The 25,350-nt window shown below is 37.3% G+C and overlaps 2 protein-coding genes across 11 annotated transcripts in view; one reads left to right on the top strand and one right to left on the bottom strand.

The window, feature by feature from the left end:
* The window catches only part of BLNK (B cell linker), a 91,721-nt gene extending 73,937 nt beyond the window's left edge, over positions 1 to 17,784 (bottom strand). For 5 of the 7 annotated variants that reach the window (XM_085065146.1, XM_085065148.1, XM_085065147.1 and 2 more), the window contains exons 1-2: positions 13,329 to 13,470; positions 10,085 to 10,147 (exon numbers count right to left, since the gene is read on the bottom strand). In XM_085065146.1, the coding sequence (XP_084921272.1) occupies positions 10,085 to 10,147; positions 13,329 to 13,403 (138 nt within the window). In that variant the 5' untranslated portion in view covers positions 13,404 to 13,470. Of the gene's footprint in view, positions 1 to 10,084; positions 10,148 to 13,328; positions 13,471 to 13,745; positions 13,765 to 17,531 lie in introns of those variants that run through there. The other 2 variants (XM_085065149.1, XM_085065150.1) reach the window with 2 other exon arrangements.
* DNTT (DNA nucleotidylexotransferase) overlaps positions 1 to 25,350 on the top strand; it is a 140,782-nt gene that overhangs the window by 21,846 nt on the left and 93,586 nt on the right. The window lies entirely within an intron of this gene.

Genomic DNA, 25,350 nt, shown 5'->3' with positions numbered 1-25,350 from the left:
ATCTGGACACTGTTTAATGTGACAAAAGTGGATCTATTTGGCTTTAGCTGATTAGAATTCATGAATAGGGGTTACTTCAAGCTGAAGCTCAGCAAAGGCAAAATCATACCCAAGAAACTCTTGATGTTGCAGTCATACTTTGCTATGTTGTGGAAATCCAGTTATTGTCTGCCAATATCAAATGATAACCAGTTTTATCTGTGCTGACCAAATGGATGTTTCTCGCATTTGGAACCAATGTGGTGCTTTGTGTTGAGATGGAAAACATCAGAAAAACATAAAAAACCTCCTATGACCTAATTGTTGAGTTCCTCAGTTTCATATATTTCTGAATTTATTCATGAGCACAGTCACAAAAGTCCTTCAAGACCCAACAGAAAATGTAGCTCTACTCTGTAAAGTTCAAGAATACTTAATTGGACAGGGAAAAGGAAGAAACGATAACACCATAAATAATGCATGGTTCAGTTCTAAAAAACACTGAAATTTTGTCAGTAGAGGACTTTCTGTTTGGAAAGTGTATATGTGACCAAATAAACCCCAGGCTTTGGGGATGATACTCTTACAGAATTTATTTGCTCTTTTTTCCTACTGTCTCTTCAAAATTCAATGCTTTGTTTGTACAGATGCATTTCAGATTCTCTGAAACCACCTGAATCAGAAACATTAAGGTAAAAGATTGAGGTTTTGAGGTTGGTTTGTTTGTTTGTTCCAGTGAAGAGTCTCTTTCACTTACAGTGTGATGCTGGCTCATACAGCCATTTCTCTAATCTGCTTTTTATGTACTACAGAACCCACACAATCTAATGCGCAAATGAAGTGTTGCATTTTTCCCTTCACAGGAAACTAGGGGTTAAGGGCAAATGTCAACACTTGCCTTGAGTAGTTCTGAATGGGTAAAATAGCTCATCAGCTATAAATAGATAACATATGTTTGTAATCTAATGCCTGTGTTTTTTCTTTAACCAAAAAATTGTATGACTTGTTCAATTCGTTTGTAGCTCATCCTACATTCAGATGGTTAAGCACCCTGCCTACTCATATTATGCTGATTAGATGTTCTAGATGTATACTGGGACATTTAAGTAAGTTTGATAGAAAATCAAGTTTTTACTCTATCAGGGTCATACCATGACGAATCAACCACTGGGCATTTAAGGTTTTAATAATTCTCAGTCTTATGCTCTTCAAGGACTGTGTTGCAATGGATACAGATAATAACACCTTTTAAAAATACAAATTCAAGAAGCAGAGGACAAAATAGTTAACTGGTAAGTGAAAGAGCCCTGCTACACAGTAACATCGTGGAGGAAATAAATAGAAAAGCAAAGTAACAAACAAAAAATATTTGATAGCAGGTTGAAAGACTATTAATAAACAACATAAAATATCTTTTGTAGGAATTTTGTGCCTGTTTTTAATGTGAACTCAAATGCTGCAGGTAAGAGTGCCTAGAGGAAATCAAGTACCCTGCAAATGGAAGCTGTGTTTCTGCATTTGATATACTAATGTGAGTTTTTGGATAGATCTTACTCTTCAGTATTCTGGAGGCCTAAAACACATGAAATGATTGAAATTCTTATTCTTCTAAGCACTGGTTTTGTAGGACCTCTGGGAATTCTAAATTCTTTCCAACATGCCTCTTCCTGAGCACCAGTGTGATGTGGTTTCCCAGCAGTGCAACCCAAACTTCAAGCCAGATTCCCTAATGGCAAGGTCTGTGCTTATGCATGAAATTGGCACTGGGAAAACTCATGAAAGATCTCTGCAATTGCATTTGTGTGTGTTTTGTTTTTATTTTTTAATGTGGGCAAATTCCATGAGTTTTTAGATATGGAAAGATAGATGAATATTTAATAGTGTCCTCGGAGCCATTCTAGGAATGGCTGGAAGCTTTTGCTTGTAGTATGCTGGTAACTGACAGATTGTGCAAGCCATCTGCTGATCATTTTAAATTAAAGACAATATTACATTGAAATTTAGCAGTCACTACATTACTAGCAGTCTAAAGGTTTGCTGTTCCTGTTTTGTTTGGGTTTTTTTCCCCATTCCCTTAGCATCATGCTTATTCAGAGCAGATGTTGTCATGTAAAAAAAAAACCCAGGATGGCTTCATTTTACTAAGGGAAACTCCCTGACACTTGGTAGCTTCCTCAATGTTTCTAGTTGCTGTAAATTTGCATTGCAGACTTCATGGACTTTCATTTTAGGGGCGTTAAGCTTTATAATACAGCTGTAGCAGCTCAGCCAGCATTAGCAAAATGTGCTCAGGTTTATTGTGGGTTATATGTAACTCTTAGGCTACAAGTGTGTCTAAGTGAAAAATCTACTAGCAGAACTGTTGTGGCATAATCACCTTCACATAACCCCCCTGTGGATGTCCTGTTGGGAAAAATAGTGTATTTGTTTTGCTTTCATTCATGTCACTTTACAATTAGTAGCTTTGTAGTTGCAGTATCTGGACGGGTTTCAAGAAGAGGGTATTCCTGTCTCTGCTTTTTTTTTAATAGAAGTTGCTTTAATTAAAAAAAAGAAAAATTCTACCCATCTATCTTTTTTGCACTCAGGACTGCAGTTAATCCTTTGATTGATTAAGAATAGCAGCTTGAAATGTATCTCTTTGGAAATTTATCTCATTTTGGCACCACCATCACACAGTGCCTCAAGTAGCAGGTTAATGTTTGAGGCCTTTCCTGGTTCCCTCTGCTTGGAAGAGCAACTTAGAGTAAAGCCTATTGTACTTATTGCAATCCTGTTTTAAAGTAGAAAGCTGATTAAGTCCTCCCTTTCTGAACTCAGTAGAAACAGACAACTTAAAACTTCAGACTCTCCCCAGCCTATTCCCAAGGAGCCCTTTCTGCTTGCTATATTGTGTGGTTCTCACAGGATTTTCTTGCTTTCAATGGAATTGTATATATATTCACCTTTCCAAACCAGCAGAGCCCTAAGAGTTGTCCCTTTCTTGGAAAAACTCCTCTACAACATGAATTTTTAAAGTTGTTCATGCTTTCTCATGAGAATTGCTAATATTCAGCTGCCTGTAGTCTTTACTCTAGAAAAGTGTATTTTCCCAGAAGCCTTCAGAAATATCTCTCAGGTTAAGAGCACTACGGTGCCCCTCATCACCTGCCTGTTTAAGGGTAGAATAAAGAGTGGAGAATTAGGAATTTATAGCTCTGCATTGGAAACAGATAATGTGAAAGCAGAAGGACTGGATTGTGATTAGGCATGCTAGAAGATTTCTGAAATGGTTAGCAGCTGGTATTTAACAATGGGGGAGTGATTATAGTGTCTGGCTCGATTTTTTTTTTTTGAACATTACTAATGATTTTGGACATTGGTATTGTGAAGCAACTTATGTGCATTGTAAAATCTCCTGATCTTTCATGAAGGAAAGAGTACAAAAGCAACCAAAATGAGGATTCCTGTAATGACAAATTCTCAAAAGAGGGGGTACACTTTTATAACTGGGATACTTGCACAAAACAGAAACAGGAGGAAATAAAAAAATTACAAAACCTGAGACTGGAGTTTTCCTATTTTTCAGTTCAGGGCTTACAAAGTCCACGTTAAAAACTATGATACAATGGCTTAATTTCCACAACTTCTTACTTTCTTTTCCATGTTCCCTGAACTTGAAAGGTACACAAAACTTAACATTTAAAATTGAGTAAACTTTAAGAACAAAGAATTCTGTGTCAAAAGATATTCCTTTAATCTATATTTAATGTAATTATTACTAACATGACATTTAGAATTTGATTGAATTGTGTGGTGGAGCTTAAAGACTGGAAAGCAGACAAGCACTTCACATTATTTGCAGCTACTGCATGAAACAAAAATAATTATGTTCAAATAATTTCTGGCAGCAGTGCTTGGAATATGAATAGAAATGCTCTTCTGTTACAGAAAAACTAAGGGGCCACTCCTGCAATAAATACTTTTGCACTGGCTCAGGATTTCTTACTGCAGGATTCCAGTGCTAGATTATGACATTAGACAGTTTTATTAAATTGTTTTTGAGATACTTGAAAATACTTGTCAGGAAGATAATTCAAAATTATTGGATGAAATTCAGTTTCTAAGCTAACGATCATGGGAATCCAGTGATAATGATGTTTGATTTTGTATCTCAGTCTAATAATTTCTTTTGAGTGTTTTATTTACTAATATTCACATATGTTTAATAATTTGATCGCTAAAACCACTTGTGTTCTTGTGTGCCAAGAAGGATGCATAACTTCTCAGTGCCTTAGATTTCAGAAGTCATATCCACATTTGGTAATCTAGTTTCCTATTTCTTTTGTGTTTTCTTTTTTTTTTCTTTTTTTTTTTTTTTAACTGGAGAATAAGGATAAATATGCAGACTTTGCTTTTATTTTACAGTTGCCTTATGCTTTGATGACTCATGAATGTGTAATACCCTTGTACCTCACAACTTGATTGAAGATGATTGATAAGCAGCAGAGGTGCTGAGCTGTAAATTATCTTTCTTTTAGCCTTGGTCTCTTTAAGGTCACTCTTTGCTTATAGTTACTTGATAAGTTAAACAACATTTGTCTCCTTTTTAAGATATATTCTTAACATTTCCCTCTTCCTGAAATGGCTCTGAGTAACTGATTCTGCTTTCAGAAACACTTTCCTATTTGGTTAGATACCAAACAAGGTAAGAAACAGAACCAAAGCGCTCTGTACCTGGCAGGTGATGATGTTCAGGGTGACCTCGGGAGCTGTTCTTCCCTGTCCCTTCCCTCAGCCCCCACTGCATCACTGTAAGGATTGCTCGGGAGCAAAGCTTGCATTGCTCTTTGTTACATTTTCTGCCTTCTCTTTTAATGCTTTGCATCGATCTCCCTGGAGAAGAAACTATTTTCAGTTTCTACCTGCCCTGAAAAACTTCCATTTTAAACAGCTTTACAGACTTTGAAAACACAGCTAAAATAAAGTACTTGCTAAAGGATGATGGGTACTGAGATCACTTGTGTTTGCACAAAAGAGACCAAGCTCTTAAGGTTCCCAGCTCCTACTACTATCCACTCTTCACTGAGAAAGTGAACACAGCCTGTAGAAATACCTGGAAATTCAGGTGCTTCTGAAAAAATACTTTTCATATCTAAGCCACATCTGCTGCCTCTGACAGGAAACCTTTACATCTGAGAAGAATGGAAGTGAGGAAAGCCTGAAGGACTGTAAATCCATGAGGAATGTCAGCAGGAGAAATTTCAATCCATGACCAGTAGAACCTAATTAAAGAGCAAAGAGAAGGAGGACCTGGGCTAAAAGAGTATCAGAAATGAAGCACTAGGTGTTGGAAGGCACTGAAGGCAAGGAGGTTTAAAGAGCAGTGGATGAAGAGAGACTCAGTCACTGCAAAATGCAAAGAGGAAAGGTGGTGGGGGAGATGTCAAATGGTAGATAAATAGGAGAAAGCAATGTCAGAGGAATAAAAATAGTGTAAAAATGCAATTAAATTAATGCAGTTATGTGGCCTAATTAAGTTTTGTAGCTGAAAATGTGTATTTTTGTAACATCAGTTTTCTGTGGTGAACAATTGTTTTTTTGCCATGATAACCTTGTGTACTTGACAAAGGCAGGGCAAACAATGCCTGTATCACTTCTACTTCCAAAACATTTGGGTATGCCAAAACATTAGTACTAAATTTTTTTGTCATTGTAAATCTCTTATTTTATGGCTTTCGGAGATTTGCATTATATTATTATGGACTTGTGGCATTAAGCTGTCAACAGCCAGCCCAAGAGTGGGACTCAGTACTGCCTGCAACTTGTTTGTCTCACCTTACCTGAGCTTTCTATGCTTGCTTGACAGCCAGGAAAGACGCTGCAAAAGTTTTTTTTTCTCTTTTGCAGTATAATTAGATTATAAGAATGTACTTAGTAAGTCTTTAATTTCTTTTGTTTGTATAGTACCTAGAAAAGATTTTTTTTTTCCCCCTCTCAAGGCATTTCATGGTCTGAATTTTATTTATAAAACTAAGTATATATAAGGGATGGATGTCAGATAAATCTGTACAGAACCTGATGCTGGTTACCTTTTTCTCAAGCAGACATCCAAGCAGCCTAAATCAACTTTAATGTCTTTCTACCTATTCCCATATTCCATGCTGTGAAAGCATCACTTGCAGCATTGGGAAATCCTCTTTTAGCTGAAACTGGGGAAGGTGGGACTCTGCAAATTTCAAATAGCAACAGAGGAGGTCTAGGTGTGCTGTGTTTGGTTGCTGGAGAGAGCAGATGTGGTTCCTGTCCTTTCCTGTCTGCTGCTTTTGCATTGCAGGGATGGAAGGGAGCACCCAAGTGAGACGGGAGTTGCTCTTTCTCAGTAGCTCTGCTGACAGAAATGGGTGTCAAAGGACAGGCTCGGTGAGTTGAACCTGACAAGCTCTGGCAGTGTTTTGCACTGGCAGGGACTCAGGTATCTCCCACAGGAAGTCACAGGTTTCACTTTCTAAATACTATTCAAAAATCCGCAGTAGAGTATTGGTGAATAACATGGCTCTGGTTTTCTCCAGGGCATTCCTATTCCAGCCATGCAATTCAAAACATTTTGAAAGAGCAGAAAAGAGAAGAAATACGTGAAAGTTGTTTAGAATCCATGTCTGACCATTTTTGCTGTGTTTAGATTTCTTTTAGTAAATTTCTATATACAAATCCAATAAGAAAGTCTCCCATTTTCAGTTCTGAAGTTCAAGTAAAACTTCACAGTTTTTTATCTTTTTCATTCTGTCACTGGGAATTCAAAACAGAATTTTAAAAAAACATCAAACAACCAACCTACACTAAGAGGGAACTGAAAAGCAGGAGCACAGTCTAGCAAGTTCAGACATTAAAAAGCAAGAGAATATAATATGCTCTGTGCAATGCAGCTGTGGCTTAATGCTGATTTGCACATTAGGACTAGATTAGCATCACCCAGATGTGACCTGCATATTGAGTAACTATCACAAGTATGGTACTATTGATGAAAAATGAAACTGCATGGTACACTTCAGATCTAATATACCACCCTTTTGTGTTTTCAGATTCTACAGAAGTGTAAAGGAAGAGCTATTACTTCTAAATTTTTATGAAATGCATGTAATTTAGTTTCCTATAAAAGTTCAGTTTGATACTCAGTATGTTTATAAAACAGGATATTACCATAAAAATGATTTTTAGCCACTCAAAGACAAGAAATAGTCAAAGAAATGACCATATAAATGTTGATTATTTCTATTCTGAAGGCAGTCAAATTGATTTAAGGTGTTGTGGCCAACTTATCACAGATATTGTGGCTATAATGCCTGCATGGCTTGACTTTGAACTCTTTAAACTTAAAAAAGACTTAAGTATTGATAAAGTTGTTTGTTTCACTTTCAAATAAAATGTAATTTGCATTTGACATGAAGGACATGTGCAGGATGGTTTTGTGTTAGTTCAGTGGTGGGCTTTAGGATAATTAACTTCTGCAGCATTTTCCCAATGTTTGACAACATTCCTCTTTGGAAAAATTAAAAAGATGAGTGTCCTCACTGAACAAACAGGAAACAAAGGCACATCTGGTAGCTTGGTGTTTATATCTTTGATAAAAGTGTGTTGTGTTGGCTGCAGATCTTTCTTTCCAGGAAAGCTTTCCTCCAGTGCTGCCGAGCAGTGGGCTGGCACTGCCTCTGGATTTTGGCATTTCTCACTGGCACAAAATGCCTGTACTGCATGGTTAAGGTGTCAGTGCCACAGCAGGGGTTTGGGGCAGGCTGGAGGTGTCACACAGTGAGAGGAAGGGCTTGTCTGGGCATTGTGAAGGGTGGGATGGGTGGGCATTGTGGGGACTCCCCTTGGGCTCTCCTCTCTGCCTTCACAGGCACTCATAGCAAAACCAACTCTGTATCTAAATATTCATTTAACATCAGGTAGACATGTAGAAATGCACATGTATTGTGAGATCTACACGTGTGCACAGGGTCTCTATGCACACACAACAGCAAACTTGTGTTTGCTTTTTAAAAATTATTATGTGAAGGTAAACCTGTAATTTCTATATAGTAGATGGCATCAGGCTTGTTCAAGTGTTTTGTTTTATGGATTTTGGATTTAGTTTTTTGGTTCACTGCTTTCTCACAATAGATATCCAACTTTTCTCTAGTGACTCTGAGCTCAGTGTCCAAAGGTGATATTGAGCTTCTGTTCAGACTTTGCAGACAGCAGTAGAAGGAAATCTTAGTCGTCTTATAACTGAAGGATAAACTGAAGTGCAAAATCTCAGGTTCTTGCAAAAGACAGTTGACAGACACAGTAACAGCTTCAGGATTTTTGGGATCTTTGAATTCTGAACATCTCTACACAAAACAGTAGATCCAATTAGGGAATCATTCTGTAAGCCACGTGGACAGAAACTCAGATTTTCTGAGTGGAAATGTCAGACATGTGGCTACTCTGTTGTATATTGCTAAGGCAGATCGACTAAGGCTGTGCTTTCTAAATCACATCTTGTAGCAGATAAGGAACATTTAATTTCTGTCATAGTACAGAAATAGATTTCTTGTATATTAGGCTAGGAGTTTGGAATAAAAAATTTGGTTGTTGATTTAATTACTTGTAAGTTAATATGTGTATTAAATTGTACATAGGAGAACAGAAGCTTACAATTACTCAAATAATGCTATTAATGAGATCAAAATATAGATATTTGATTTTTTTTTAGCATTGTCATAATTAATTCTGTTTCAAGCATGCAGATTTATCACATTGACAATGCTACTGAACAATTCAATTAAAGAATATATAAATTTTGTAGGAAAGTTTCTACCAGTGTGTGAGACCTGTCTCATTTTTTCTACAATGACAAAAATGGATGTTGCTTGTTGTATCCCATGTATAGTGGCATGTTTTCTGCGGTGCAAAAGAATTTTTAAAGATATTTTGAAGAGATGACAGTTTGGAGAACATACTAACAGTTTCATTTTTAATCATACTACTTTTGTATCTCATCACCATCAACCAAAGGTTGGCCATTGTTCTCCTTGCTTTTTTCACTTGTGTTTTGAGTAGGTTGCCACTAGCATCTGAAATTACTTCTCAGATCCTTGTCCACTGCTGCTGTACAGCTTTATTTGCAGCAGGCACAGGAAGCCAACACATCCACCCTTTGCTTTAATTTCACTGCCTCTTATCCAGTGATGGAGACTACAGCACCTCTTGTGATCCAATTTATAATGAATGAATGGGACAGGAATCAGTGCATATTGGACAGCTTTGTTAGCTCTACTACATTAGTATGAATTGTTGGTAAAACTCAGTTTTACTCTGTGGCCATACTGCACTTGCTGTCTCATGATTCACATTGCACTTGTTAGCATGAACAGCAGGTGTAACTCCTGATGCACTCAGGAAGCAGTTTTATTGAGCAATGAATTGCCAAGCAAACCTAATATCCCTGCAGTGCGTAAATACATAACAATAATTTTATCTTTAAAATAGATCTTAAGGAACTTTTGCTTGAATAGCTACACAAATGAAATTAGAGGTAGAGGAATTGCTGCAGTTCAAGGAGTTATTCTAGTCCATTCTCCTAATTAGTTGCAATCAAATAGACATACTCTTATACAAAAAATTCTACATAGGTCAAGAAAGTATATTATCAGAGTTTTTCAGGCATTGTTTCTGGTATCTCTAAACTTTTACTGTAAAATTCATGTCCAGTTCTGTGTTGGTAAATGTTCTTAATCATGCAAGTTTTATGAAAAAGCTTTTACATAAATGATGATTTTAAAATATCTATATTGTTAAAGAACCCCACAATCTCTTCTAAGTCATATTTCATGAGGTGTTCCCTGCCACAGCTGTGTACTGATGGCTGATATTACACATCTGTCCTTTCTCTGGAGCAGGGGAAGGCCTGGCTGGGATTGCTGTTGTGTGGAGGAATTCCTCGAGTCAGAGGTGTAAATCAACCCACTAAAATGCAAAATGGAAGCAATTGATGAAGTGTGTATGAAGAAGGAATATTTCAGGTTATTTCCTGGCACTGTAAGGAGTAAAATCCTCATGCTGAAATACACCTGAGAGCTCTCATGGAATATTTTCTTACCAAGAAATGAGATCCATTCATGCACAGTTTTTCTACCACCACAGCAGATTCAGGCATTCCAAACTGAGGGGAGAAAAAAGGATTTTTATTATTATAATAGTATGAAACTTGACATTTGTAAACAATTAATTAATATTTCCATGCTCAAATACTCAGGGTTATGGAAATTGTTATACTACTTGACAAGGATAATTAGGAAAAGAATATTGAGTAACCACAATGCTTAGGCAGGGACTTTCCTGTAAGACACAGTACTACCCCTTTCTTAGGAGGAAAGGTTACAGCAGATAATAAAATTGTGAATTGAATAGACAAGAAAAAATTTTGAAGCAGCAAATGGAGCCAGGAGCCCAACAGGAATACTGTGGATTGCTATGGGATAAGAAGCCCCAGAATTAGAAACAGGTTAAAAGGTATCCTGAGGCAAAAGTTCATCAGCAACCATGTCATCATCTCACATGCCTGTTTACCAAACTCTACTCTGGTGGCTGCCCAGCTTCAGCACCAGATATTTGGGCTGTGTCTTGCACTTACTGTGATGATGGGCATTGCTGGAAAGAATTCAGGCTCAGAAACAGGATTTCTTTCCTGTAACAAGGTTGTGGTGATGGTGTTTAAAACAGTTGATGCTGATTATAAATTAAAATAAAACTGGAATATCCAGAAATATTACATCTTGAAATAGAACTGACTACTAAATAGTAATTTGGAAAAAACCAGCCACATTGGATTTCCTATTAAATAGTAGAAAAGAATGGAGAGGGGCTCAAGATGTCCTAAAAATCTCACAGTGTGTTATATGGCTTCACTGCTATGCATGGAAAGTGCCAAAAAATTAGAAATCTTTTCTCTAGGAAGGTACTACTCTCAAAATAAGTTTCTAGTATTTGTAATGCATAGATGTAAATGTCTGTAGCAGTGGTGACCAAATCAGATACTAATGGAGAAATACTGGTGAAATTAGTTCTTCTCATAGACATACTTAAGTGAGTTTTCTAAGATAATTCTTTATTTCTAGACTAGTTAAAACTGATCATGCTTAAGTATTCAATATGTATTTTATCTATTTTTTTAATATGAAAATGTCATGTTCAGATGTATATTCAGATTTTTTTTTGGCCTATTAGCTGATATGCCTGGGTTTATAATTTCTTTTTTCTGCTATGATGGGAGAGTCCTGATTGTTTGAAATACAAAATAGATCACAGTTCAAAGGAGAGGGCTGCTGTTATGGGTTATTGGACCAGTGGTTGGTTGTGGATTGTGTTAATCTGCCAATCAGTTGCACTGATGTTGGTGGAGAGGCAAAGAATCAAGGCTATGCACTCTGTGCTCTTGGCTTTTGCCCATGTATTTCTAGTTTCTAGGTCTATGTTCAGTGATTGGCTTTATGAGTTCCTTTTGAGGTTTTTCTCATGATATTAATCAAGCATTCAGCTTTTAGGTATAGGAAAATTTGTTCTTTATACTCAGTTTCTGCATCAGACATTTTGGTACTTGTATCTGTAACCTTAACAGCCTTATTTTAGGGTTCATGCACATGCATGGCCACTGTTAGGGTGGGGAGATCCAGCACAGCCCCCAGCATGTGGTCTGACTGTGGAAATCATGGGGCAGCTGGTGCTGAGCTCTCTGGAGTGCTGGCAGCTCTGTCCACTGTGGCCACAGGCAAATAGCTGGGCTAGTCTTTGATACACAGAATGGCCAAACACTTAATGTGGCTATACTGTAGTAATTGGTTTATTTAGCTGCTTTAATCAGCATTTTGAGTGTAAGCATAGACATTAACATCTTTTTATCAAGTTGGAAGACTTGCTGTTAACAAGTATGAAACCAGTAGTTACGGTGTGCCTGAAATTTCCCTGGAAGCCTCTGAGTTGCTGAACTGATTGTTATTAATTTTCTGTCTTGTATTCTGCATAGAATTGCAGGGTACTTTAAAACCATTCTAACTTCTATAAATTAGCCTGATTTCCTTTAAGCTGAAAGGCTTTGTACTAATTAATCCTCTGAGTAGCTGTTCAGAGCACTAAGTTCACATCTAACCTGATCCCTTACCATTATTGTATGAATTGATTCCATGGAATAGGTTAGCTTTCTCATTGTGGGAACAGTGGCCCACATGTGATACATCTCCATTGTGAAACTGTTGGTGGTTTCGTTGTCTTTTTGTTTTTTTTAAATTGTACATGAATAAGCATATGTATTTTTACACAGGCAAAATGAAAAAATAATAATACAAATTGATAATTTCAAACTGGGAAGACTTCACAGCATTATTATTTTCCTTGACAAAAATTGCATGTTCCTCAGTTGAAAAGGATGAGAAATCTTAATGACCATAAATTCTCACTGTTGGTGTAAAGAAGGTACTGAAAAAGATTGGTCCTCTTACAGTTAGAATTAAACACAAGAAAAAAAAGTCCTATATACAAAATTATATAGAGTAACTTGCATAAAAACAAATGAAAGGGATATAAAATAAAACTATATCTCCAACTGCAGGAATGGACTTTATAAATTACAGATAGAATTCTAAAACCTGAGTCATAGTGTTGAGTAAGTTATAAGGAAAAATATGGTATGAAAGAAAGGCTATATCATGGAGGATATATTTTACATATCTGGGAGGAGATTGGTAAGGTAGTGAAAGATGTCTGAAAATGAGCTTGGAATACTTTGTGCAATTCAGGTTATTTGACATGCTAGAAGGGACATTGTAGAACTAGGAAATGTACAAGCCAACAAAGGAATGATTCAAAAAACCCAAAAAAGCTCAAGTGCATTAGACAACATCTAGCAACTACTGTGGGTATATATGCATTGAGAAGAAAAGATGAACAGTAGATTATTATTGACATGCTGTAAATTTTAAAGCTACATTCAAATATAAAACTAGACATACCCTCTGTGAAAGGATTATTTCTTCCCAGCAGGAAATAAATTTGGGCATGAAATACCTTTTTTCTTATAAGAAATATCCCTATGAGCAAACATTTTTTGTATGACTTATAATGTAGAAGATCTTAGCTTCTACCATGAATTAGATTTCTACAGAAAACAGGAGAGTACCAAAAACTCAAGTAATATTAATGTAAATGGTGACTAAGCTATTTTTAGCACTTTTAAATATTTGTGCTAGATTTAGGGTAAGCTATCTTGCTTTCAAGGATGAATTCAGTAAGAGTTCCTGCTAGCTGAATATAGGCTGAACTCTCCAAAGTGTTGCATACAGATTCAGTACCTGTCTTAAGAGATCTGCCACTTGAAAAGCTGTCCAGTTCTCAAACTCCTCTTGAGATGGTAGTTTTGTGGCCATGTTGCTATCCAGGGAGAAAGACCTGAGCTGTATGAGTAACACTGAACTGTTGCTTTACTGTTTTTTACTGAACTGATGTAGAAATCCTAGGAGGAAGTCCTTCTTTCAACTTTTTTCCTGTTTGCTCACTTAAAGTGAACGCCTATAAAGGGTGATTTAGGAAGTGCCAGTGCTCTTGTGTGAGTGACTCCAGTATAAGGAAACTTATATAAATGTTGTTATATCAACATAAGCACATATCTATCATTACTAAAATCAGTTAAATTTTGCTGAAAATCAGTACATAAAATATGTGAATGATCAGCATCCTAGAGGTTTAAATCTGGAAACTATTTTTCATACCTATTGCAGAAAGAATTAATGATAGTTGTCTTTTGCTTATCTTGAGGTCCTTAACTCAGATGCTTGGTTCTGCCTTCAGATTGCATTTGACTTGCTTGTGGGTTTTGTCATGTTGTGCTGTGGTGTTTATACAGAAAAAAGTAGAGCTCAGTTGCAGAACTTTAACTTCCTTACTGTTGTCACATCATATAATCTCATTTTTATGTCAAGTCTGGGTATCATACTTTTGGACTTAAATCACTCAGTTATTCTAAGGTGATGTATGATCTAAAATTTTTGGTATCTTCTTAGGTTTGTTTTTGTTTTTTTTCCTCTTGTCATTATTCTTACTGCTAAAGAACAAATTGTCAGTCAATTAATTTCAGTGCTACATTATCTTTTCAATGGCTAACAGAAAATGTTGTGCTAAGTCAGACAGTAAGATCACCCGGCCCAGCATCTGCTTTTCTGACTGTGGTAAGAAGTGAGCTACCTTGGAAACTGTACAGAAATAGAGCAAGCTCATTAGACTTGCACACTGTGCTTCCAGTCCCCAAACATTTGGAACTTGGGGACCTACTGGTCTGGGTGTGGATTCGACTTGCATGGATATGTGTCACACCAATGATTCCTGTTTGGAGAAGTGACCATTGCTCAAGGAGGGAGATGCACGATGAACTGGGCTGGCAGAGCCAGGAATTTCTCCTGAGCTGCAGGAGGAGCAAGACAGATGTCCTTTTGTGGAGATTGGGGCTCAGATGGAGTTGAGGGAGCAGTGCAGCAAGGCTCAGGATAGGAAATTCTGCTCCTTTCCCACCCCTCTCCTTGTCCAGACATCTCTGAGCTACATCCCTGCCTCTCTGTCCTTTTCTTCCTCTTCACCTCTAAGAGACACAGAATACACTCCCAGTTGGAGGGAAACAGGATATGAAATTTTTAAATTGGAGGAGAGGGCAGGGCACACATGCTAAAATGGAGCAAGAGGGAAATGTTTGAGAGCCATTGCTTTATAGAATGGGCAATAAAATTGTGAAGATGCAGCTGCAGCTGTTGAAACAAACCCAGATTATGTTGCTCAGCAGTTCTCAGTCACCACAACAGCACAAATATGAAAGCTTCCATAAAAGGCCCGAGACCAAGGAATGTTATATTCTGCTTTCCAATTACTCTTCCTTTCCTGTTTTGTTTTCCCAGCGTAAAATGGATTTGGGGCACATGTTCAAAGATTAAAATGGATTTCAACTAAGTTGAAGTCTCATCTGCTGTCCTCCAAATTTTCCTGCATGTATTTTTACTGTTAGAGTGACTGACAGGTGAGTTGTTGCCAGAGAATACCTTTTTGCTATTTTCTCACTTTGCAGAACATTGAATCTGGCAAAACTCAACTCCTGGAATTTCAGAAATAAGATAGAAGCTCTTGCATCTTAAATTTGACCTGGTCAGAATAATCTCCAGGTGCCTGGCTTGCATATTATTAAAAAAAAAAAAAAAAAGCAAGCTGAATTTCATCGTGCTTCATAGTGTTCAATGTTTCATAAGGTTGGCTGTGAGTTTTGCCGAGGGGGCACCATCTTCCTGGCTGACAGGAGGCAGCGATACTCTCTTCCACTGTGTGCAAAACCAGAAGAGAGAGGTGCATGTGCTCCTCAAGAAATTTTGCTTGCCTAGTTTGAGTGCAGGAGTGATTTTGTCAGCTGTGGAGGCTTCATGTATGGTGGAGGTGGGAAGCAGCTGGGTGGGAGATGTGTGAGTTACAGGTTTAATGGTTGCTTACAGGAAACAACAAAATAACAGATGGTATCAGGTGTGAAGCATGAATAATGCGAAGTGCAGATATTTACGTGGCACAGGCTCTTTGCTTACTGAGTAGGTGTAAGCAGACCTTGTTCACAACATCTCAAAAGCAAATTAAAAATAGTGCTTTAAGAATTTTGCTGTTCACTGTGTGCTGCCAGCCGTACCTGCTCCTCCTCCTACGATTGCCCATCAGGTCAGGAGCATTTTCTGAAATCCTGAGGTGCCAGGAACAGTTCCTGGCTGCCAGCTGCCCTCTGCTGTCACCTTCTGTGCCGCCTGGTGGCTGCAGGGTGAGCTGGAGCTCTGCCTTGCCAGCTCCCCCACCTTGCTGTGCTCATGCATCCTCCTCCTCCTACCTGCTTTCTTTCTGCTCTCTCAACACTAAATTGTGGCTGATTCTTCTCTGTTGACATTGCCTTAATTTGTATTCTAGGCTCTTACGACAGTACTCTTTAAAAGGCCACAGTTTATGCAGTCCGCCTCTCTCCTCTGAGTGAGGCAGATCATTTTGGGGAAGGAATGCTTGGTTTTGTGCTCCCAAAGGGGATGTAGCACAGGTGGTTGAACCAAAGTGACTATAAGACTTGCAAGAAATATTTTTTCCATTTGTGTTTTAGTCAGATTAAACATAATGACAAGAGAAAAAACCCCAAAACAAAAACCAGGGACACGGGGAGGCTCATCTGGGATCCTGCATCTCATCCCTTGATGCTAATGTTGCCCTTGGCTCGATCGATGCTGTAATGTTTGTGCTTAAGTGTGTGTAACAGAAATGGAGAGTATTGTCATGCACTCCCACTTGCTTTCCACTACCCTCAAGAGGATTATTTCAAGAATTATTGGCTGGAGAACCTCAGATTTGATTACTGATTCTACTTCATGCTTCTACCCTCATGCTTCTAGTTATTCTGAGCGGGTATCACCTTCCATGGTGTGATAAATCCAAATAAATATGCACACCTGAACATATGTTGGCTGTGAGGGCTGTAGTGGGGGGAATTCTTGAGCAGAATACTGAGGCTTCCTGAGTTCCCCAGATAAAGACAGGCCACAGAAATGGTTTCTTTCCAAATCTTCCAGGTGCTTACATAAAATTTTGAAGCAGATTGTAGACTTGACTGTGAAACTAGCCTGGGGCAGGTCAAGCTTGCTTGCCACTCGAACATTCCCTGGAGCCTTCTGATCTGCTCTGGCCACTGGCAGGCTTAAAGATGTATTTGGTACATGTGCAGAGAGTAATCTGCCGTTTTAAACTTGTATCTTACTGGAGAAATGAACACTTTTAATCTGTACCGTTTACAATTTCACTCCTCCAAAAAAGGGTAGAAATCTGTTTCTATATGTTGAGAAATTTCTTTTTTTTTTCTTTTTTTTTTTTTAGCTCAAATCAAAAAGGACATTTAGTACTTGAAAACTATGAAATTTCAGAGGAATCTAAATGTAAGCATTTTATATACCTGGTATTTTGACTTCAAATAGGAATTTTAAGGTCATAACCCATACATACCCATATGAAACCCATAACCCCACACATAATCCATATATCAAGCAGAATTAACACAACTTTACACTCTATATTTGCAAAAGTTCATTTTCTAGAGTCTGAAATGTGCAAGAAATGTAAAGAACAAGTTTTTTCATGCAACAGCTCCTTGGCTTTTGGTAATTTAAGTTCTCAATTTGTGATTTCATAGAGATAGTTCAAAGGCAGTATAAAAACTGTTTCCTAGATCATACCACTGGCATTTCTTACTAAATACTCTATATATTCATGAACATAAGCACTAAATGTGTTAAATTTATCTCAAAACTTTCAAAGTCAAGTTCTGCTTTGCAAAACCTGGTAGCAAGCAGCTTGTTTTACTGGATGTAACATTGGAATACTGCCCTCAGGAAAATATACTTGAGCAAAATAGCTCAATGAAATATTACTGCACAGAAAATATGAACCACTGTCCCTGTTTGTTTTTTCCCATTTTATACAAAAATAATGCAAGTAACATGACTTACCACATACTCGCTGTTTTTTTTTCTCCCAGGCACACATGTTGGAGTTGATTCCAAATAAGTTAAAGGAGCAGTTTCTCATGTCTGCTCTTCCTCCTTGAACTGTCCCATATGTATTTTGTTGTTGTTAGTGTGATTGACACGCTTGGCACTCATGGTGGGTGGGAGAAAAGCATTCTTAAAGTAATAGGCTAGAATAAACTCGTGGTCTAAATATGTCTGCAAAGAATATTGGAAAACGAAGTCTTGCTTACAGCTGTCTAGAAGTTTGATAAAAGTCTTGCTAATTGGTTTTGTCTTTTTGCTTTTTTCATTTAATAGGAAATAAAAATAGCAACATAATCAACAGAAATCACAGAGTCTGAAAGGAACCTTGAGAGATCTTGGCAGGGCTTCAGCAGAGAGGGAGGATCAAACACAACTAGAGGAAACTGGGTCAGTCTTGGAAATCAGTTTGGTAACCTATTTTTCTGAGTTCTTGGGGAAGCATTGGGTTCACCACGTCCTTGACTGGAGCAGCAGGAAGAAGATCTATAATAAATTTTGTCCTCTACTGCAGGAGGGAGCAAAAGAAAATGTTTGTAAGGAAAATTGCTATTTAAGCACCAGATGGGCTTGACTAGGATGCCCTCCTGTTTCTGAAGAAGCAGACCCAGTTTCATTGTTCATAAGCAGTGGTTTGGGAAACTCTTGTTAGTCTTTTCACTTTCAGCACACTCTTCAGTTTGGCTGTGTCTTACTGAAAAATAGGTGTCTAAACTGGCCACAATATACTGTTTATCCCATGGAAACCACTTCTGGCTCAGTGATATCCTGATAGACTTTAGGAGTATGCTTGTTATGCAGCACCCATGTTATTAACAAAATCCTGAATACAAAAGACCAGGACAAACTCCTGTGGAACTCTACTTGAAATACTTTTTGAGTTTGGAAATGATTCTCATGTATCTTCTCAATGAGAGTCAGAGGAGCTCTTACAATAGACAGTGCTTTAATCACATTTCTCTAGTTTGTAGGTGATGATTTTTATGTGGGACCTCATTAAAAGCATCAGTGATGATATGGGCTTTGTGCCCCTTATCTGGGTAGCTATCATAATGAGGAAGGAAGTGAGACTGGTTTGACACAGTTTGTTCCTGGAAAGTCAGTTTTTACTGCAGAAGCAATTTATAGGTATATTGAAGCCCAACATTTGCATTGTATATTTGTGAAAATTGAAGCTGGGCTGACTGTTCTGTGGTTTGCTCTCTTCCTTCCCCTCTCATGTTAAGGGGGAGATGTTTGCCCTTCCTTAGTTATATGAGGTGTGACAATGCAGTTCAAGTGTCTTGAGTTTCCTTTGTGACTGAAGTAGATTATTTTTTGTGATTTTGATTAGTCAATTAAAGAGTTTTTCAGAGGCCAAAGAGAACTATGCCTGCCTAAGAACTTCATGGATCTTGGCAAATCTCCTTATTTTTTGTCATAGTGTTTTCCTCCATCCTTGTTTCCATGAGAGCATTTAGTACTGTGGCAGGGTGAATCACAGGACATAATATATCAATGTTTGTCCAAAAGTTATGAAAGTCTTCATGTTATGAAATGGGCACGTGGCTTTTTTAGATGTCTATTTTTCTAGTTTTGTTATGTGGCATTTCTTGGGATCACAAAAGACTGAGATCCAAAGAAGCCTCAAATAGAAAAAATACAAAACCAAACTACAGACCCCCAAAAACTTTCTGAGAATGGTTAGTAGCATTGCTGCACAAGTCTGTACACTGATTTGAGACCTATCACCTTTAATCACTTCTGCTATATACAGTTTGCTGCATAAATATACCATCTTTATTTCACTCATTTTTCAACCCATTCCTAGAGCATGTAGTTTCAACTGAATTTTAGTTATCACCAAATTCTAGGACTTTTTGTTTGCATGTTTTGTCACAGAGGCTGGATACATGACATAAAACCCTTTGTCTCAAGGACAATTGCTCTTTGTGTTATCACTCAACCTTCTGAAATCTTTTTACATGGCTTTTCATTGTTAGTTTGACCTTCTCTTTAGATCTAGCAACAGAATCAGTTGATATTCTAGAGAACTTTCCCACAATGAACCATGCATTATAAATATTCTCATAGGTATTTGTTTGTAACCTGGATTTTGCACCTAGTTTTCTTTATCTTTTCAAAAATTCATGCTTTTAACAAGTACAATAAAATAAAACAGTAATAAACCTACAGCCTGCTACAAAAGTGACATTGATCATCAGAAATTCTCTTTGATTTTTTTTGAAGGCTGGAATTGATGCTGTAGTGCTTGGTTGTGATATCCTTTGCAAGTACTCAGTATTCTTTGCTTTTTAACTGCGCCCCTTTTTTGATTATTATTCTTTTGAACACGTTGGCAAAACTTGCTGTCTGTTCCTCTAGATTCATATGTTGGCTTGTATAATTTGCACATACGCTATATATAGGTTTTTTTATAAAACCTTTCCTTTGAAATTCATCTGTGTTGACTCTTCTGATAAAATATGAGAAAATGTGTATGAACAGCTTTCCATCTGGCAACATTTATATGCAGTATATATAAAACTTAGTGAATAAATTTAAAAACAGAAAGTTAGTATTATTTCAGTGTCTTGCCTTATTTAAATAAAATTCCTAGGCAACTTAGATTTGAAATGCTGTGGCTGATGCTTGTTTTAATTTTTTTTATATTCTTTGATGTAATTTGTTAGTACAATGAATTCTTGTTCAACCACTATTGATTTTTTTTGTGGCTTGAACATTGATATGTGTAGCAAGTATTTCACCATGCCCATGACTCTTGGTATGAAATCAGTGGAAAAATGTCAAAGTAATACTTCAGCTCCCAGTGGGCTTCATTGCATGGCATTTTACAATGGAAGATCTCAGCAAAGCTGATCCTGTAGTGCAAACATATTATATAGTACAGCACCACAGTATGTTATGGTGCTGTATTATAGTGTTTCTGTGATTCTGACATGCAGGTTTCATTCAATAACTTGTACCAGGTGAATTCACAAAGGTCAGAACTTCAGTTCTCCTATTTACTTAGAACAATTGACATAAAACTGGGAACAGGATGCTGCAAAATCCAGGACCTTTCTGTAGGACAGAAGAATGTCTGAGGGAAACTGGCTGAATGCCATGTAGAGGAGGGAGAGTCTGAGAACAGAATCTGCAATATAAAGTTGTTTGGATAAGGTAATTATTACTTATTGTCACAAAGAAAGCATGTGGAAGGAAGGAAGGAAGGAAAGGAGCAAGAAGAGATTGTTTTGGTAGGACCAAAGAGTTCAGGGAATCTATTCACTATTCAAGAGGACAGGGTGGAGTGTCTGTGTCAGCTGGCCAGCATCCAGATATGTTTGGACCAAAAACAACCAGACCACCTCTCTACTTCCAATCAGCAGACCCCTGAAAATGAGCCTTTTAAATAAAGGCAGACAAAAGGAGGAATTACAAAGAGGAGTTTGATTGAGGAGGATAGATTGAGAAACAGAAGACAGAGGAGTTGAAGAGATTGACAAAGGGAGAAGGTTTAGCAATGAAAAGGTACAAAAAGTAAAGAAAACGAGAAAGAAGACAAGCTGTATAAATAGTCAATGTTTCTCAAGGTTTTGGAATTATAAATAGGGCTTTTACATGTCTTATGTCCTTAGCTTTCTGACACAGATAAAATTTAATGAGCAGAGTTTATTTGACAGTCATCAGAGAATATGATAAAATCTCAATAAATAAGAAGGACCTTGAAAGCTGAGAGATCTATTTTTTTTAATTCTGACCGTATTTAGGGAGATGTCAAAAAGATATTTCAAAAGATACTATGTTTATGATAATAAATTGTAAATGAAAAAACTATCAAGAAGAAAATGACTAACAGTGCTTTTGAATTTTTCTCATTTGACTCACAAAGCTTAAACTCAGTAATTTCATAACCTTTTACCCTAGATCCTTTGTGTTAGTTTAGTTTTGTTTACCATTTAGGTAATGGTGATGTAGTTGAACATCTATCACCATGGTATTAAGTGAAATTAGATCTAGGTAAAATTTTCTCATGATTACAGGAGAGGTATGAAAGGAACAAACAGTGGCAGATTGTTTCTCAAAGCCAAATGTGGAGGAGTCTTCTATTGTTATATGCTGAATAAAGCCAGAGTTTATTGTGCTTACGTCAATTCACTTTTTATTTTTCTTGTGAACTTGCTTTTGTCAACCTTCCTCCCATACCTTTAGCATCTCCAGTTGAATTGTCACAGAGATACTCAAAAAACCCTGTGAGTTTTCTCACAGATATTTTCTTTGCACAGTGCCAAAGTGCCTTGTATGAATCAATGACAATACCAGAGTTGTTTCTGTTTATTCTCTCCTCTCTTCCAAAGCCAGAAGCCATCCTAATCATAGTGCTTTCTTTCCAAGGAAACATGTGTTGACTATTGGAAAAATGCTGGGGGAGGATTTTGTTGTACCAGGAGGAGTTAGTGGGAATGTGGGTAGTTGTTGATTGCTGCTTATGTTGGTACCAATAAAGTTTATTTCAAGGTTTTTTCCTGTTTCTAGGGAATGGTCTAGGAACTGTTGCGCTTAGTATTCACACATATTGGAAACTAATGGAGAATGCTCAAGTAACACTTCTCTTGTGTGTTGTAAACACTCTTCTGACAAGCTTTTTCGGGGTATAAATATGAGGTGTTTGGTATGCATCTTTCTACTGACAGCATTATAAATATTGCATTACTGACCTTCAGATTTTCTCTTTTGATCTCTGGTTAAATGATGTATTTGCCAGTTTGACACTGCTGACATTCTGTCTGTTTGGTCTAGCATTGTTATACCATGATTCCTTGTGATCCCTTTGTCATGGAAATGCTGTATCTCAAATGATGAATATACTTTGAAGCAATGTGGGGAATAAACACGCTGGCTAAACTTTATTTGCAACAAGACTTTTTTTCTGTAAAACACCTGCTTCAATGTCTACTATAAATGATTTGCGTAATGTTCATGTATTAAAGATCACTGCTGTTTTATCAGATAGCATAAAGGGGAATAAGCTACTATTTGGGTGGATAGTGAGGGAATTATTATGGTTGTAATCAGATTTCCTTGTACTTTTGTTTTCCTATGCACTGCATTGGGCAAACCTGCATTTGCAAGACAACAAACTGAACAGTAGTGGAAATAGAAACTTCCTGTTCAGTGATGAATGCTTCACTTCTCTAGAAATATTCTCTTCTCTAGAACTTTTGAATATTAACTTCACTTCTAGGGAAGTGAAATATAAACCATAGGAAGTGAGAAAGAGAAGAAATTAACACAAAAGATTGCTAAACATCTAGTATAGTGTTTTTCATATACTTGTTTTAAGTTTTTGAACATCTCAGAAGCAGTCCTACCTTAGAATTCCATGCCTGTTTTCAAAAGTTGATTGGATGTATGATGTGAATAAAGACTTGATAATGTTACCTGCATTCCTGATAAATTGGAGTCTGTTTAGATTCAAGTATTTTACGAAAAGTCAGTGGGAGTTTTTTATGCATAACCTTCATGTCCTTGTTCTTTTGTTATTAAAATGAAATGAGAACTTAAAAAAAAAAGTTGACAATAAATGTCAGACTGATAAAAACCTCTCCACTGACCTTCAAAGCAATGAGATTTGACTATGATATGGTTACCCACTGAGGCCAGAAGTTACAAATCAGATGATGCAGTGATGACTTTCATCCTCAGGAACGTACATGTTCTGCATAACATCCCATGCCTCATTTGTCACTTCTTTTCCACTGTCCAGAGCATGAACTATTATTTCTGCTTGCAATTTTGCATCTCTCCATTGTTGGCAGACTACAGCAGACAATTGAATTCCCTGGCAATTCTCTCCTCTTGGTCAGCTGTGCCCCAGTTCATAATGCTTCATATGCTCCATATGCTGCACTGTATATATGATTGGCACATATGAGTGCAAAAGCTATGGGAATATACACTGTCCCTGATACACCTGTATCAGCAAAATGAAATTGAATGGCCCAGAGCTTATAGCAGATCAGAAGTTATTTAATGTCCTGGTACAATTGCTTTCAACTGTATTCATCTCTGCTCTTTCCTATTGGCTTGGGTGGCTGACCTTTAGCTGGACTTTCAGGCATGGAAATTATTTCGTCATTTAGAGTCAATGCTCTATCCCAGCATGTGCTGCAGGCACTCTGATCCAGTGACCCTAATGAATCCCTGAGATGATGCCTTCAACGTTGCTTAACTGGCCAGTCCAACTTTTGGGTTTCTCCTGACAGTTTGCAGGGTGCTTACATCAGCTTCAGTCATGTCTTTGTTTCTGCTTCTGAAGAAAGCTGAGTAACTACCAAGTAATTTTCAGATTGCACCTGGAATCACTCACTCATTAAATAATCACTTACTCATTAAATAATTTCTTTTTTTACTGAGGATATTCCTCACCTCTGTTTTTGCATAACTTTATCCATCAAGACTTCATAAATAATTGCAGACCCATAAGGAAGCTTGAGTTGAGGAATTGAAAGATTTAAGTGTTTTAAGAATTGAGGTTCTGCTTTGGATGGACTGAACTCAGGAACTTCACGATACTATAAATAATTAGTTTCGTTTTCATTTTTGTTCTCCTAACAGATTAATTGCACTCAGCTCTCTTACCTCTTGCTGTTTCTCGCAGCATGCAAACCCCTGTGAGTCAACACCCTCTGTAAGAGCAGAACAGCAGGAGAGAAAGGCCAGAAAGAATGCAATATTTTTGTGAGGGTTTTCTTAGATTAGTCTCCTTCAGATTTTTCATCTGTATCCCAGGAAACCTGAGAGCTCAGATACTTGCTTGTCAAACTAAGTAGGCTGAAACACATCTCTCCTGCACAAGTGTGGTTAGGAATCTCTGAGAAGGTGAGGAACATCCTAGGGGGTATGTGGTGGCCAATTTTGGCTGTGTCTCTGAAAGATTGGCTTTCACACTGCTGCTGATACAAATCTGACTAAAAAAAGACCAGACTCCTCTGTTTGATGTGAGGCAATAAATTAATTTATAAGGGATCATCTTCCTGCCTCCTATTTCCCCCCCTCCCAGTTTCTGTCAATTTGTCTGCTTTTTTCCTCTTGAAATAGTAGAAACACCTCAAAACCAACGTGATTCTGTTGTGGAAAAGCAGCTTCCTGTGTCTATCCTGTCTGAAAAACAAAGGTTTCATATTAATGGTGTTTAATCGTCTAACGCAAACATCATTGCCCATATTGCCTATAACTAGTTAGAAAATACCTTTACAATTAGTTCCCACTGTGAACTCCAGTTTAAAAACTCAAAATTATTTTGTGCAATGGCATATAGAAGAATCTTAGAACATCTGCCTTACAAAAGAAGATTCTGTTCAAATACAATCAGTCTTGGAAAGAGCAAAGTTGAAATTTAACATTTCATATAAAATTTCAGTGCTATTTAATAGCTTTAGAATAGTAGAATTTAGTAGAAATGTTGAATAACCTTCCCTCTTTCTTTTCCTATATATTTGTTCAGTATATTTATTCAGAAATTTAATAATGATGTTCAAAAACAGATTTCAAAGCAAAATAATGAACGACAATCCTCAGCTGCAAAAACCTACTATCACCGAGTTACTCAAAGAAGTAGTTTCTAAGATAGGTTATAATGCTCTAGGCCTATCTTAACTCTGCTGCTGAACATACAGTGCATGTAGCAGGTGTTAGCATTTCGCTAGGAGAAATACAAAGCACTATAATGTCATGTTGGAAGAGCCCATAAGGGGGAGTGTTCAGCTGCATTGGATCCTTAGAGCTCAGCAAC

The sequence above is a fragment of the Lichenostomus cassidix genome, chromosome 6 (genome assembly GCF_008360975.1).
Source record: "Lichenostomus cassidix isolate B80296 chromosome 6, HeHo_3.0, whole genome shotgun sequence".
NCBI lineage: Eukaryota > Metazoa > Chordata > Aves > Passeriformes > Meliphagidae > Lichenostomus > Lichenostomus cassidix.
The sequence above is the reverse complement of the archived record's forward strand: the minus strand, read 5'-3'. Positions and strand labels throughout refer to the sequence as shown.